Genomic DNA, 13,874 nt, shown 5'->3' with positions numbered 1-13,874 from the left:
ACACATTTTAAGGACTCTTATTTAGGCTATGTCAAATAACAATATTATAAAACGGCTTAATTTGGAGCATAGCCTACCTCAGGTAAATCATTACGACAATCACTAACCATGACACAATCTATAAATTAATTTGCATAACTGGTAATAAAAACAAGAATACACTAAGCATAATGTCATTCTACGCTAAAACATACCTTTTTGAAAATCGTTTGTGTTTCAGTGAAAACGCACTAATATTTTCACAGTCGCTTTAACTCTACAAGAAACTCATGAATATTCATGTATACTCCGCCCAGTGACACCGAATATCTCAGACACCGACAATTTCAGAACACCGGCAGTGTCAGCAGGCTGTCACTCAAGTGGCCACGACCTTAATTAAGCAAAACTTTAAGGTTTCATTTAATTTAAATGGAGGGGTTATAAAAATTCACCCCCCTCACAGTTGTCATGAAGGGAAAATTAGCTATATAGACCAAACTAATTTTTGAACCAGGCTATAAACATGTTTTTGTCTGCTGTAAAGTTGGCCATTTTAACATTGGGAGTCTATGGGATTGACTCCCTTTTGCAGCCAGCCTCAAGCGTCCAGTCGATGAATTGCAGTATTAGTCATTTACGGGATTATAATCCCATAGTCACACTTCCTTGTTGGCTTCATGAGAGCGAACAGAGGTTGCAGCGCGGTTCTGCTACACAGGCGCGCGACCGCGCGTTCGAACATCAGGAAATATTTGGACGTGTGTCATGTCTACAACAATGAATGCGAGCAGCTCACAGTTTAAAGAATAGCGTTTTTTGAACTCGTATAAGAAGATATTAAACTTTTGAATCACTATTTTACTAATTCTAAATAATTTTTGTAAAGCCTCATAATATACTGTGTTGTCGAGAGATTTGCCCCAGGCATTCAATAAAACCAAATTCTTTGTGGTGTTGAGCGGTATCGAGCTGGTAAGACTTTGACGCACTTTGCGGTTTATTTATTTATTTATTCATATTTTTAAGATTAATCAGCTATTATTTTTTGCCGTAAGATGTCTTGCATAACTGCCACGTCTCTTTATAAGCGTTTTCTGCATTGAGATCTGTTGTTCCAATCGATGTGCACAAAAATGATCCCCTTCAGTTTCTGCGCATGCAGCCTTGAATACATTGTTAGATTTGTAGTGTGCTCTTTCATCTTTATCACATTTTATCTCCTCGAGACTTGTTTTTGATCGCGAAGTCATAAGAATGTTTATTTTGGTGTGAGAATACTTGTGATAATGGGGAGGAAGATGGTGCTGCCTGCCATCAAGAATTCAGTAAAATGTCACAGAAGTGGGTTAAATGGGGAGAGGAGTTTCTATCCTCATCCTCTTCTTCAGAATTGATCCTGTTGAAAAACACTGACACATCTGTGCAACAACTGTAATTTACTGTGGTCTTTCTTTACACTAGTGAACTAGGTTTTATCTCTGAAGGATATTGTTATATCTATTGCTGATTAGCCCGTGTATTTGAGATAGGTGATATGTGATGTGTTTTGAGTTAAAACAGCTAAAACACTAACGTCTGTATGCCACTTACCAAATATCATCTGAAATACCATACCCCACAGCCATGTCCCTCGGCTCCTTATCCTCTAAAAATAGAGCCCTTTTACCATTCTTAGCAACAGGAGAGAGAAACATGCTGGGGAACTGTAAGAGATCTTTTTTGTGCAGACACAGTGTGTCAATAATGCTCCAGCTTGATTAAATCACTTTTATTTTTTAGCACTTGATGTCCAACCAAAAAGTCACCCACAACTGTCAGGACTTTCATAGTTGAAGTGGTTTGTTAAATGGCCAAGTTAGCAATATGAGAGAAGTGATACTTCATTAGTCAGGTTTATAAACCTTCCCACAAGAGCTGAAGTATGTGCGGAAGTTTGCAGCGATTGAAGACAGCCCAGTGTCTCACACTCACCTGTTTTTTCAGACGCGATGGATTTTTGTTTAGCTGCAGGATCAGCTTTTGGCCGGAAAATGCCAGGTAAGTTTGTAGTTAGAGGGACTGCTGTGAATGATAAAAATAAAAAATACAAGTTTTTTTATGCTTCTGACGTTCTGTTTGTTATTGTTTAATAAAACTTGGCTGCCGTTGCACTTGACTGCTAATCTGAAATACTAGAGCAGATGGTGTAATTTCTGTTCTGAAAAGCCTGGCAAATAACACTAGTCTCACACCACGAGTCTTGAGACATTCAAGTGTGCCAGTGCAGCTCATGCTGTACCTAACTTTATACAGTAGGGCTGTGTATCACCAGCAAAGTCACAATAAAATACGTATCACGATGCAGAGGCAATGATACGATACATATCATGATACATGACTGCACTGAATTTTACCTAAGTAAAATTTAGTAAAACAGCTGTTTATGAAACACTGCATACTTTAGGGCATACTGCATACCAACTATAAGCAGTTGACCTCTGCAATATGAAGGGCCTCCATTACTGTAGTGAATAGTAAGGTTGTGGCATATGTTTAATGTTTACATTGGGCACTCCCCACCAGGTACAACATTCTGATTGTTTGCATTTTGTTTTTAAGCCCATAAATAATTTACTCATTCTAATACATTTATGTTGTAATGAACTCATATTAATATATATATAAATATATATAAATCATCTTAACATTGATTATAGGTTATCATTGCACAAATGAATGCAATCTACTTAAAAAAAGGAGAGTTCTAAACTAATGCGCTGTCTTCTGTATCTCACGCGCTCAGTCACTCACACAGATCACACTTAGCGTGCAATCAGACACTCAGGAAATAGCTTTTTAGCACTGCCCCGCATATTTTTATAAACTATAAATAGGTTAATCGCTCAAGAGCTACATTTTCTTTGAGCTTGTAACATCGTTTCTAAAGGAAACCACAGCTAGAGAAATGCGACAAAACTGTGGTAATTCTTACGTGCAGAGCCTCTCTCCTCTCTTTTTCTCTCTCTCTCTCTCTCTCTCGTGAAAATAAACACTTGATGAATTACAATGTTCTTAGAACAGAATACTGAAGTGGAGATCGCTAAATTGCAAGCTAACAGGTGTTTTCAGAAAGCAAGCGTGTTTATAGTGGAAACAGAGCGCATGCACAGGGTTGCCAGGTTGACAAAGATAAGTAACGCGCTTAACAGATATTTCCGTATTGCGCAATGTTTCGGGGATAACATTTCTTTCTATAAGGCAACCCCGGTTGTGTTCCTCTGCGGCCAGATTAAACCTAGTTGTAGCCTATATATATTAAGCTCTATTCATTATTTTTAGAAACCGTGCCCTTTTCTACTCAATTTTAAATTATATTATTGTATTCAAATTAAGCACTTCCCACTGCTGTGCACTTGCCACAATGTACAAACCCTATTCCAACAAAGTTGGGACACTATACAAATTGTGAGTAAAAAAGGAATGGAATTATTTACAAATCTCATAAATTTATATTCTATTCACAATAGAATATAGATAACATATCAAATGTTGAAAGTGAGACATTTTGAAATGTCATGCCAAATGTTGGCTCATTTTGGATTTCATGGAGTAATCCAATCAGTGGAGCAATATCAGAAAGGAGTTTCTCAGAGAAAAATTGCAAACAGTTTGAAGTTATCATCATCTACAGTGCATAATATCATCCAAAGATTCATCCAATTTAGCGATCTCCACTTCAGTATTCTGTTCTAAGAACATTGTAATTCATCAAGTGTTTATTTTCACGAGAGAGAGAGAGAGAGAGAGAAAGAGAGGAGAGAGGCTCTGCACGTAAGAATTACCACAGTTTTGTCGCATTTCTCTAGCATTTCTCTATTTTAGGGCATTGTGTATGCTGTTGCTGTTTTTGTATATAATGGTAAAGGTGATAAGTGTCTTATAGCCTATATCTGTTTTGCATTAACTGAATGTCTCATTGGCTTATTAACAGTGATTTTAGCCAGGCTAGACCAGGTTTAATTTTGTGTGCATTGAAACATTTACATATGTTTGGAACTGTAAGCTTTTAGTTCTTAAAAAGCTTTCTTTCTTTTTTTGGTACTAGAATATTGGCATTAGTATATTAAATTCTCTTAACAATTTACATTTTGATTGATAACAGCTTTGCAGAGTTTTGACTCTAAACTTTCTTTTTTTCTCCCACCAGAATATGACAGTCCATTTCATTATGGTGAGTACAGATGGACTATAGCTGCTCGGGCAGTATACAAACTTGTGAGGATTAAGGAAATCTCTTGGTTGACTTTATAAAGCTGAAAGAGAAAAAAAATGCTTGAATGCAAAACAGCGATTACTCAGAGGCGTTTGTGTTTCTCAGTGTATTGTGAATGGAGTCATTATTATGGGACTTACAACTGCACTCTGAAGTTTCCCAAGGTGTGCTGAGCACTGTTGTATTAAGAAAGGCTTTCAGGGTCAAAGTGCATCACCCTCTTCAGGAAACATCTGGGAAGTCAGAGAAGTTTTGCGTTTCCACTACTGTTTTCCCAAAATAAATGGAAAATATTCACCCTGAGGCTAAGCTTCTGTAAAACACATAAGATTGAATCTTCTATCTACCCCAGATTTTCCTAAATTTACTTACATTTTTTTTAGTGTCCATATATAATGTCCCATTTAAAATTAAAAGCACAATGCAGACCCCTACTTAGAAATCAAACTACTACACAGGAGTTTGGTCCCAGGAAAGTCATTCTTCAGCTATTTTCATTATGCTTAGTAGATTTGTTTGTGCTTGTTGTGTTGACCTTAACACTCACACGCAGGGAAAACTGGAATCTGCAGAACCACACACACACACACACACACTCGTATACAGTTGGCATAGGAAAAAGGGGTTAAAACTTAAGCAGTAGAGAAGAGAAATAAGATCATGAAGCTATGGTACAATTTGATATTCAGCAGATCTACAGCCTGAAGGAAACATGCGTTTCTTAGTTCAAACACACCTTTGTAAAAGGTGTATCTAATGTATACCTAATGTTTCAGTTAATAAGACTAAGTTTGATACTTGCATGTCTCAATATCACATTTGAGTGAGCCAATGAGGAATGGTATCTTTTTGGAGGGAAGTTTTACACTCTTTGTTCCTAGTATGGTGTCTTGCATATGAATTTAGATTGGGGCATTGAAGAGAAGAATCTTCAAGATTCTTATAAAACTAATGGGTTGGATAGGCATCAACATATAATACACACTCTCATTTAGATCATGAAAATACAAACTCAGATACCAAACATCATATATATGAGGTTATATTAACTAGTGGTGCATCATAAGTATGTATAAAACATATAAAATACGCAATATACAAAAACAGCAACAGCATACACAATGCCCTAAAATATATGTGAATTAATTCAAAGAAAGGTTTTGCTATGAATTAATTAGAGTTAGGGCTGGGACAACATTGACGCAAAATATGCGCATCGATTTGTAGACCTGTTTTTATTTCTCTAAAAAACGTTTGCAAAACGTTTACCTTATGAGCGCTGAATATACGCGATGGCCGGATCAACATTCTGTCCAACGTTATATAATCAATCCAGGGGTTTTTCTGCATTGATCTTTTTTTTGGCGGCTGTCTAAGCCTTATTTGATCGGTGAGTGATGTAGAATAGAATGACTGCTGCGCCTGACAGGGGCGCGTACGAGAGATAGCCCCGGCTGCGCGTGCACACTCACAGTCTTCAAACAACACGAGCGCTTATTGCTCTCTCTCTCTCTCTCTCTCTCTCTATCTTCCTCATGCAAATTAACCAAAATCATTAGACACGATAGAAAAAAAGGGCGGAACGCCAAAGTTTCACGTGGAGCATTCGGAGATTTTTCTTTCTTCCATGACAGGCTGCTGGCTCCCACTGTTATTTTTTTTCTTTTTTCTTTTTTTTTGGAAAAGCACTCTCTGTATTAGCTTAAAGCCCTCAAGTTTACATTGGTTACTGTATTCTTTCAATTGCTCTAAACAAGTATTTTGGGTGACCTTGGCTTTTTTATTGAATGCTAGACATCAAGTTGTTGTTATTTTCATCTGAAAGAAGAACTTTTTTCAGTAAGCTAGGCCCTATGTGTTCAGTAAGCTTGTTTCAGTAAGCTATGTGTTTTCAAGGCTTCAAGGTTTTATTGAATGCTATCTCTATACAACTGCAAAGTAATGCATTCTTAGTCAGTCTTTTTTGTAATTTTAAGAGCAATAAACATATATTGCAATGTTAAAGAATTCATGTTTTTTCATTCCGATATGTAAATCAACATGTATAAATTGTTAGTGGTCAATTAATGGGGAGATAATCGAAATTGAATCGGTCTGAAAAAAATTAATCGTTAGATTAATCGATGCATCGAAAAAAATAATCGCTAGATTAATCGTTTAAAAAATAATCTTTTATCCCAGCCCAAATTAGAGTCCCTTTTTATGTGCATTATGTGTCTGTTTTTAGAGAATTGAGTTTAGAGTTGCTTAGCCACATTCCTAGGGCATCATAAACCTAGTGTTATCAGATGGTGTGCCTTTGGTCGCTGGGGAACCAGAAGCCTGTTCTGTCCATTTTGAGGTGATATCTTCCTTTTGGGGGAAGGGTCCATAGACCCTTTGGTTAGATGAGGAGGTGTTATATATCATTTGTTAACATTATTTGCTACATTTGTTATATGAAAGTACAATAGTAGACACTTGGGAGTTTAAAGCCTGACCAATAAGCCAAAATATTAGTAAACAAATGAGTGGGGTGTAGAACTTTGTGAATGAGCGCCAATTCTACAGATTCTGTGTGTACCTGATACAAAAGGTCTGTTTTGTTTGTGAATCTGTAATTTGTATATTGTTTTGCCACTATTAAAACATTTTTATTTTCTTTTTTTTGCTTTAGTTTTAAATATTTTAAGCTTATGTTGAATGTTTCCCATCTGAATCTTGTTTCACTAACATATTCTAATAAAATGAAAACATGCATCACTTCTGCATTTATACATGTTCTTCTGACTCCTCCTTCCAGATTATGAATCCCTGAGGATCGGTGGTATGATCTTTGCTGTGATCCTCTTCTTGATGGGGATCTTCCTCATTATCAGTGAGTGTCAAATCTGTGTACTGCTCTCAGAAAGACTTAAGAGTTATCATACGTTTGTATAGCACTTGCCATCAGATTTCTAGAATATTTTTAGATATTCAATAAAGACAGATATTCACCTAAGAATGTATCCACACATGCAGATAAACAAATATCAGTTACTGAGGGTAGACTGGTTGCAAGCCAGCATGTCTTTCATGCCCTCTAAGTTTAAACCTCTCTATGACACCCAACACCACACCATGACTTATGGTGTACAGGGTAAAGCAGCCAGTCTAACCTTTGACACTCTTACTCTGAACCCCCATCAATCCACATACATTACTAATGAGAAACCCTTCTTTTTTTATTTCTTCATGTGTAACAGCAACCTAGGAAATCTCTAAAACAGCTTGTTTTTGTGAATGCATTTCTCTTGTGTATAACAATAAACCACCAATGGTTCTGATCATATTTCTGGCTTGTTTCTAATAGGTCGGAAATGCCGCTGCAAAGGGAACAAGTCCAAGTAAGTGGCGAAGAAAACAAATGCATTTTGTTCTAAGAGTATATTCAGGCTACACATTTTTTGCAGGCCAAATCTAGTTATTTCAATCCATGGAATCAGGAATTTTGCATTTATAGAAAGATTTCACCATCCAGATTGTAAAACAGGTTTAATTTGGTAATGCAGAATTGGCACATTGACCAACAGAAATCTGCTTGCTTTGACAATGACTTCTGTGTGATCTGTGATTAACAGACAGCTGACCCTTTGTGCCACACATTTTTTATAATGTGACCGCATCTGTTCCAGTGGTGCAATTAGACCAATAATTAGACATCACGTCTATTTATTTTTCTGCTCTTCAGGAAATTACCACCTTTTCAATTTTGTCTGTCTTGTCTTTTGCGTGCTTCACAGGCCAGTGGGTCTCGACCCAGAGGCAGCCAGAGGTGAGAATAATCCATATTATTTTAATTCATGACACTTCAAAAGAAACTGACATTTATGGTATTTTTATCGCAGGTGCAAAATAAAGTTAGCCGAGGGAACCGAGAAAAAAGGTGACACTGCCTCCACTTTTGGATTCATTGTGATGTTCTATAGCCTGCATAAATGTTTACGACTTTGTATCTCTGGTGTTTTTAATGGAAAGAATGGCTCCTTAAGGAGAAATCTTATTTAGAACTTTGACCATTCAGAAGAAGAAAAAGTTGAGCATTTAGTTCTTCTAGTGTTCACAATTTTTTAATCGTCTTTGTTTCCTAAATATGTGAGTATGAGTGCTCCTTTAAAAAAAAAGTTTTAAAAACGTTTAAATAAAACCATTGATTCTCAGCTAGAACTACTTATAATGTTTAACTACCTTTGATAGTCCTCCCCCCTCACCTTTTGTAATGTTTTTTATTTTTATTTCGTCTCCCAGTGAAGTGCTCAGTATAGCTAAAAGCAAAAAGTAGGCATTTTATATATTTTGTAAATTGTCCATTCAGTTTTGTCACAAACCTAACTGTAGGCCTACACTGTTGTTGAAAAATAAAATGATTTTCACTGAAAGTCTCTCGGATTCGGTCTGTGTTATAAATAGTTGAGCCTGTTATTACTAGTAATAGTACAAGCAGTTTGATACTGCAGCATAATGATGTTGCGATGTAGCTTCTGTATAAAAAAAGAATATAAAACTTTTCTATGCATGCAGAATATTACACGAATCTCTGGAATACTGAATTCTGATTGGTTAGTGTGAGGTCAGCTCTGTAGAACATGCACCTATGTGTCTTTTTTCATTTAATCAAAATTTTGAGAAGAACACTGGCGCCATCTTGTGATTCAAAGCGATATTACAGAAAAATGTCATCCGAGGGCTTCCAAAATAATGATAAAGAAAGCGGAATATAAGCTGTTTTTTTTCGTCCAATTGCATCCAGAAGGTTCGGTTTCGGCTTTGGCCCAAAAATCTGATTTCGGTACATCCATATAGTTATAACGGCAGATAGACAAGACCATCAATATGATTTTGTCGGCTTAACTAATTCTATTAAACGGCTTAGGCCTACAAATACTTGACGTCCCGAAACTCACAATCATCTCATTTTACTGAAGTGTTGTCCACCTTCCACGTCCCGTCCTTATCCTCCTGCAGACCCCAATCCTGTTGCTGCATGGGTGGGGTTCTCTGTCGCATGTATTCATTAGGGGGGGAGACCCCACCGCACTGGCCAGTCTTGTCTGGGAGCCTCCCCTACCGAATTATTGGGAACACGACTGACCCGTGTCGCTAGGGGGTGTAAGTGAGTAACCTCCGAAGTGCGGCGTCTATACAGTGCTCCACAGCGGTCTCTCTTCATTCCAGTTGCTGAAATACAGCCTACAGCAAGATTGAGGAAACCTTGGCTCGTTAAAACACTGCAGTAATGGCAGCTTCAACAGGTTCGTCTGTTTATTGGATTTAGCTATTTGCTTTTGAAGATAAACTGCATGGTTGTGCCATAAGAAATTATTAAACACATTTTAAGATGTGTAGCCTACTGCTGAATGATTTGAGATTTGAGAAATGACACTTTTGGAGTTATACACTATTATGTAATTTGAGAGGAATTAATAATATTGTTGCATATATATGTAGTTGTCCTATTCAGTAATTCCAGTCTAATCTAGGCTATTTCCTAAATTTGTTCGTATACTGCAGATGCTTTGATACATTTAAAACTATGTCGTTTCTCGGGAAAAACAGTATTTGAGGTCGTCGCTGTTGACGGGTTGTTTAAATAGATGAAAATGATCAATCTGCCGTTATTTTAGATCCGTATGACATTGTTTCAACACAAAATTAAATGTTAGGAAGAACGGCAGTCTTAGAAATAGGAAACATAAAAATATAAAGCTTTGAAACGACATAAGTTAACGGGTAAGACATCTGTCATCTGAATTTTAATTTTTAGAGTGAACTGTTTCTTTAAGAGTGAGAGGAGTGCTGGAAATCGCTAAGCCGTTAAACCTTGAAGTTCAGACACAACCGCATCATTGCGATACAGAGCCAATTCTTTAAGTGTCCGAGGGGAAAGTTATGTGTCTTGTATGTTATTTTCTAAAGATGTTTTTTTTCATATAGAAAGCCCTACTAAATGTTCTCAATACTGTAAATTTAGACAGTTTTATTGATGATCACTAGAGGAAATTCACTCGCCACTTGCTTGTGGAGACTGCAGTTCTCAGAGCGCTTACATCCATCCAACCGGTTTTTCGCTGATCCCGCAGCCTCGTTATGCAGCAATCAATAACCCGAATCCTGAGGTTCTCAGCTGAAAACACCTGAGTTTGCAAGATGCCCTTCTGCCTCGAGTCGTAGGACGCACTCATCAGCTAATTGAGATCACTGTTTATGTGATTAGTATTTCAAACGATTGCATTCTGAATGAATTTCAGCTAATAAGCTCGTTATTTGAGAGCTCATTAGACTCTGACTGTCCAGTGTTTGCTGATATCCCCATATTAATATATTTAATTAACTAGCATCTGTCCATGGTGCTGAACTCTGTCCCCCTGCATTGCCTTCCTTAGCTACTTCACTCCTCACGGTGAAGATCCATGTTAAGTCTATTATAGGGGTTCCGTTTGTTTCAAAGTTGTAAAAAATATTTAAATGTATTTACAGAGTCATACATGTATACGGACCAGAGTGCCTTTCATTACGGTAAGACTATTGCATGGAAGTGTATACACCGAGAAAGCCAAAATAAATAAATAAATAAATAAATTAAAAAAAAAATCACAATTATTTCATCATTCTTGATTTCTGAGCTTAGATTATGAGACGTTGCGGACTACGGGTGTCGTCCTTGCTGTGGTTATGTTCGTAACTGGGATTCTTATTGCTATGAGTAAGTCACTAACATAATAATAAGACATTTTAGTGCTGAATGAATGTACATTTGTCTTCTGCAAAAATGTGGTTTAAACTAAAATATTACATGAGATTTAGATGCATTTCTTACAAACTGGCTAAACTCTAATTCAGTTGACCCCGCATTATTGTGAACTCCCTCTCACAATAATATATTTCACCATCTCTAAATGTTTTTTATTTTAATTTTGTTCTGACAGGTAAAAAGTTCAAATGCTCAAAATCCAAGTAAGAGTTTTTCACGCAAATGTGCAGCCTTGACTGTGCATGTGGATTGAGTCCGAATAAAGGATGAGGAAATGTCCTGAAAGAAAAAGAGATCAGTGGAATCGAATCAATGGTGCCATGCCTGTTCACTGGAAAAGCTCCTTTACTCTTTGAATGCAGCCCCTGGTTTCTGAACTTATCGGTTTCTGAACTGACCAGCTTCTTTTATTTCAGCTCACCAACACTGTTGTATCAATTCCAACAACAGCATGTTTTACTTGCACGACCAGATATATCAAAGACATCTGCTGTGTTCATAAAAACTGCAGTTATAGTTCAATATGTTTACAACAATAAGGCAGAAGGTTTGTTATTCTTGCACGTCCTAAATCATGGACTGAAGTGGGTAGGAAGTGTATATCAAGAAGATTGAGGTTACCTCTACACTTATCCGGCTACATTAGAAAATGCATCTTTTTCTCTACCATTTGGGTTTCGGCCTTTCTGTTAACACCAAGATGGTGTTTTTGTCCTGCGAAAATCAAGCTTTTTGAAGACGCTCTTCCAAGTGGATGCATTTGAAAATGTTATAGTGTGGACTGTGAAAGTGGAGTTATTTTAAAACAACGATGCATATTTAGTCATGTGACGCATATTTCTCTGGAATATCCGGTGATTGGGTGTGACCTGGATGCACCAATAAGTGGTGAGATATTTTGCAAATAAAACGATAATGCCAGAATGAGAGCATGATAACTTTAGGAAGTTAATATTTGGTCTCTTTGCATCACCTTGAAGAGCTCTTATTACGTTTTACTGATGCACAGTATAATGATTTAGCATTTTCCTACATTTCAGTGGGAACGAGAAACTTTTGGAGAACATGTGGATGGAGAGTGTTTCAAAATGGAAATGCTGTTTTCAAATGTATCCGGATTAATGTAGACGTAGTCTGATTATGCTGATGCTCAGCATGTCATCTTGAGATGATCTGAATTGTTTGATAATGTTGAAGTATGCTCTTGCATAACTAACACTTTACATCTGACTAATGCGGAAGCACATGCATGCTTAATATTTCAGAGTGCTTAGACCAGGGGTCCACAGCCCTGCAGAATTTAGTTCTGACTCTATATTAAAACACACCTGAACCAGCTAATCAAGGTCTTCATGATTACAACTCAAGGTAGGTGTGTGGGAGCAAACTGGAGCCAAACTCTGCAGGACTTTGGCTCTCCATGAGCTGAGTATTGAGTTTGACACCCCAGGTTTAGACAGACCAGCATGGCTTTGTGGGATAATTGTCTGTTTTTGTTTTTTCCCTACAGATCTAGTCCAGTGGAAGGCCCTCAGCCACCGAAGACAGAAGGTACACTAACACAAACATTAATTACACACACACACACACAAAAAATACAGGCCTGTTTTTATTGAACGCTTGATACTTTTGACCTTTTTTCTTTTAGTTCCACCTCAGACAGTGTAAAGCAGATGGTGCGACAGGGCGGCCCGTTTCAGCTAGAAGAAATGCTCAGTTGCACAGAAATGTGGAGGAGAATCAAACCTGCTTGACCTTTTTTTTGTAACCTCAGCCTAAATGCTAATCTAATAGGTCTAAATCTGATGTATTTTTAGGTCTATAGCACATGTGCTACATTACATCACTTTTGTGTTCAACGACAACATTCATGATGCATCTCACCTGACCCCAGTTATTTTACTCATGCATGAATAATATGCTTTATATTTTGTTGTTGTTATATAAAGGTCATTTATGGAAATATTTATGGAAGCAATCATGAATAATGAATTGAAACCTTGCAGACTGAATGACAAATATACTCATATACTATATTGTAGATAAAATTACATAAAATGTAAGACAACTTTCTAGTTCTTTTAGTCTTGTAGTATATATGAAGAGCAAAAGCCTCTAAGTGCATTAGAAAAGGATCAATACATTGCCATTAAAGTACATTTACCTAAACATAGGAGCCTGATAATTTTTTTAGATGACACTTAGAGACCTTTGCATCTGAACTCCTCATATTTATTCACTCTTTTAGATTTTTTGTGTATTTGAAATACTATTGAATGTGTTTCACAATTATTGGCATATATCATATTTCAGTGGAGGTTAATTTTTTCATTTTTTTTTTACCATTAACAGTTTTGACATCAATCATATAAACTGGAATGCAGAGCTTTTCTAAAATCTTCTGTTTACTAATTGTAAAGTCGTTTCTTGGATCTGTGAAGTCATGTGTTGCCTTAAGAACTAAGAGTGCAACCACAGTGTTACAAACTAACTAGTAGTTAGTAAGCTAACTTAATATCTCAATTTAAGTCAAGCCTAATGAGCGGCTGGTGCAACCCTTCCTCGGATTTACACATGATCTTACATCCATTTGTAATGGCATGAATATTTGAATATATTGCATTCCAGTAAACAAAGAACTTTATAACATATACTTTTGTCCCCAACTAGGTACTAAAAGGCTAATGACTTAATTGCAACTGAATGTATTTCATCCATATAACTTTTAAAGAATAATGAAGCAACGCACATCTGTTTGATCAGCATGTTTTTGGGGGAATGCTAATCAATTCATTACAAGTCCTCATTATACTGAAGATGATATATATTGTTTTCTTTAAGAGTGAAGTAGTTCACAGCAGTCATAATGAA

At 36.7% G+C, this 13,874-nt stretch overlaps 2 protein-coding genes across 2 annotated transcripts in view; one reads left to right on the top strand and one right to left on the bottom strand.

Annotated features, from left to right (window-relative positions):
• The window catches only part of LOC113059471 (engulfment and cell motility protein 1-like), a gene marked incomplete at its 5' end in the record, with an annotated part of 35,016 nt that extends 32,994 nt beyond the window's left edge, over positions 1–2,022 (bottom strand). The window contains one exon of the mRNA XM_026228002.1: positions 1,954–2,022. Coding sequence (XP_026083787.1) covers positions 1,954–2,022 — 69 coding nt within the window. The remainder of the gene's footprint in view (positions 1–1,953) is intronic.
• Positions 996–13,334, top strand: LOC113059728 (FXYD domain-containing ion transport regulator 7-like). Its single transcript, XM_026228273.1, has 11 exons — positions 996–2,019; positions 4,169–4,192; positions 7,017–7,091; positions 7,566–7,599; positions 7,996–8,027; positions 8,101–8,138; positions 10,730–10,768; positions 10,881–10,955; positions 11,179–11,206; positions 12,514–12,554; positions 12,652–13,334. Exons 4-11 carry the CDS (start codon positions 7,573–7,575, stop codon positions 12,669–12,671), a joined length of 300 nt encoding a protein of 99 aa, XP_026084058.1. The 5' UTR covers positions 996–2,019; positions 4,169–4,192; positions 7,017–7,091; positions 7,566–7,572; the 3' UTR covers positions 12,672–13,334.
• The last annotated feature ends 540 nt before the right edge of the window (positions 13,335–13,874 follow it).

The sequence above is a fragment of the Carassius auratus genome, chromosome 41 (genome assembly GCF_003368295.1).
Source record: "Carassius auratus strain Wakin chromosome 41, ASM336829v1, whole genome shotgun sequence".
Lineage (NCBI taxonomy): Eukaryota > Metazoa > Chordata > Actinopteri > Cypriniformes > Cyprinidae > Carassius > Carassius auratus.
Note: the sequence above shows the minus strand (reverse complement) of the source record. Positions and strands in the feature narration are given on the sequence as shown.

Coding starts and splice junctions, on each gene's coding strand:
- LOC113059728 (XM_026228273.1), top strand. CDS start 7,573: ATGCCGCTGCAAAGGGAACAAGTCCAA. Junction 8,028..8,100: donor CGACCCAGAGGCAGCCAGAG/GTGAGAATAATC, acceptor TTTTTATCGCAG/GTGCAAAATAAAGTTAGCCG. Junction 10,769..10,880: donor CCAGAGTGCCTTTCATTACG/GTAAGACTATTG, acceptor TTCTGAGCTTAG/ATTATGAGACGTTGCGGACT.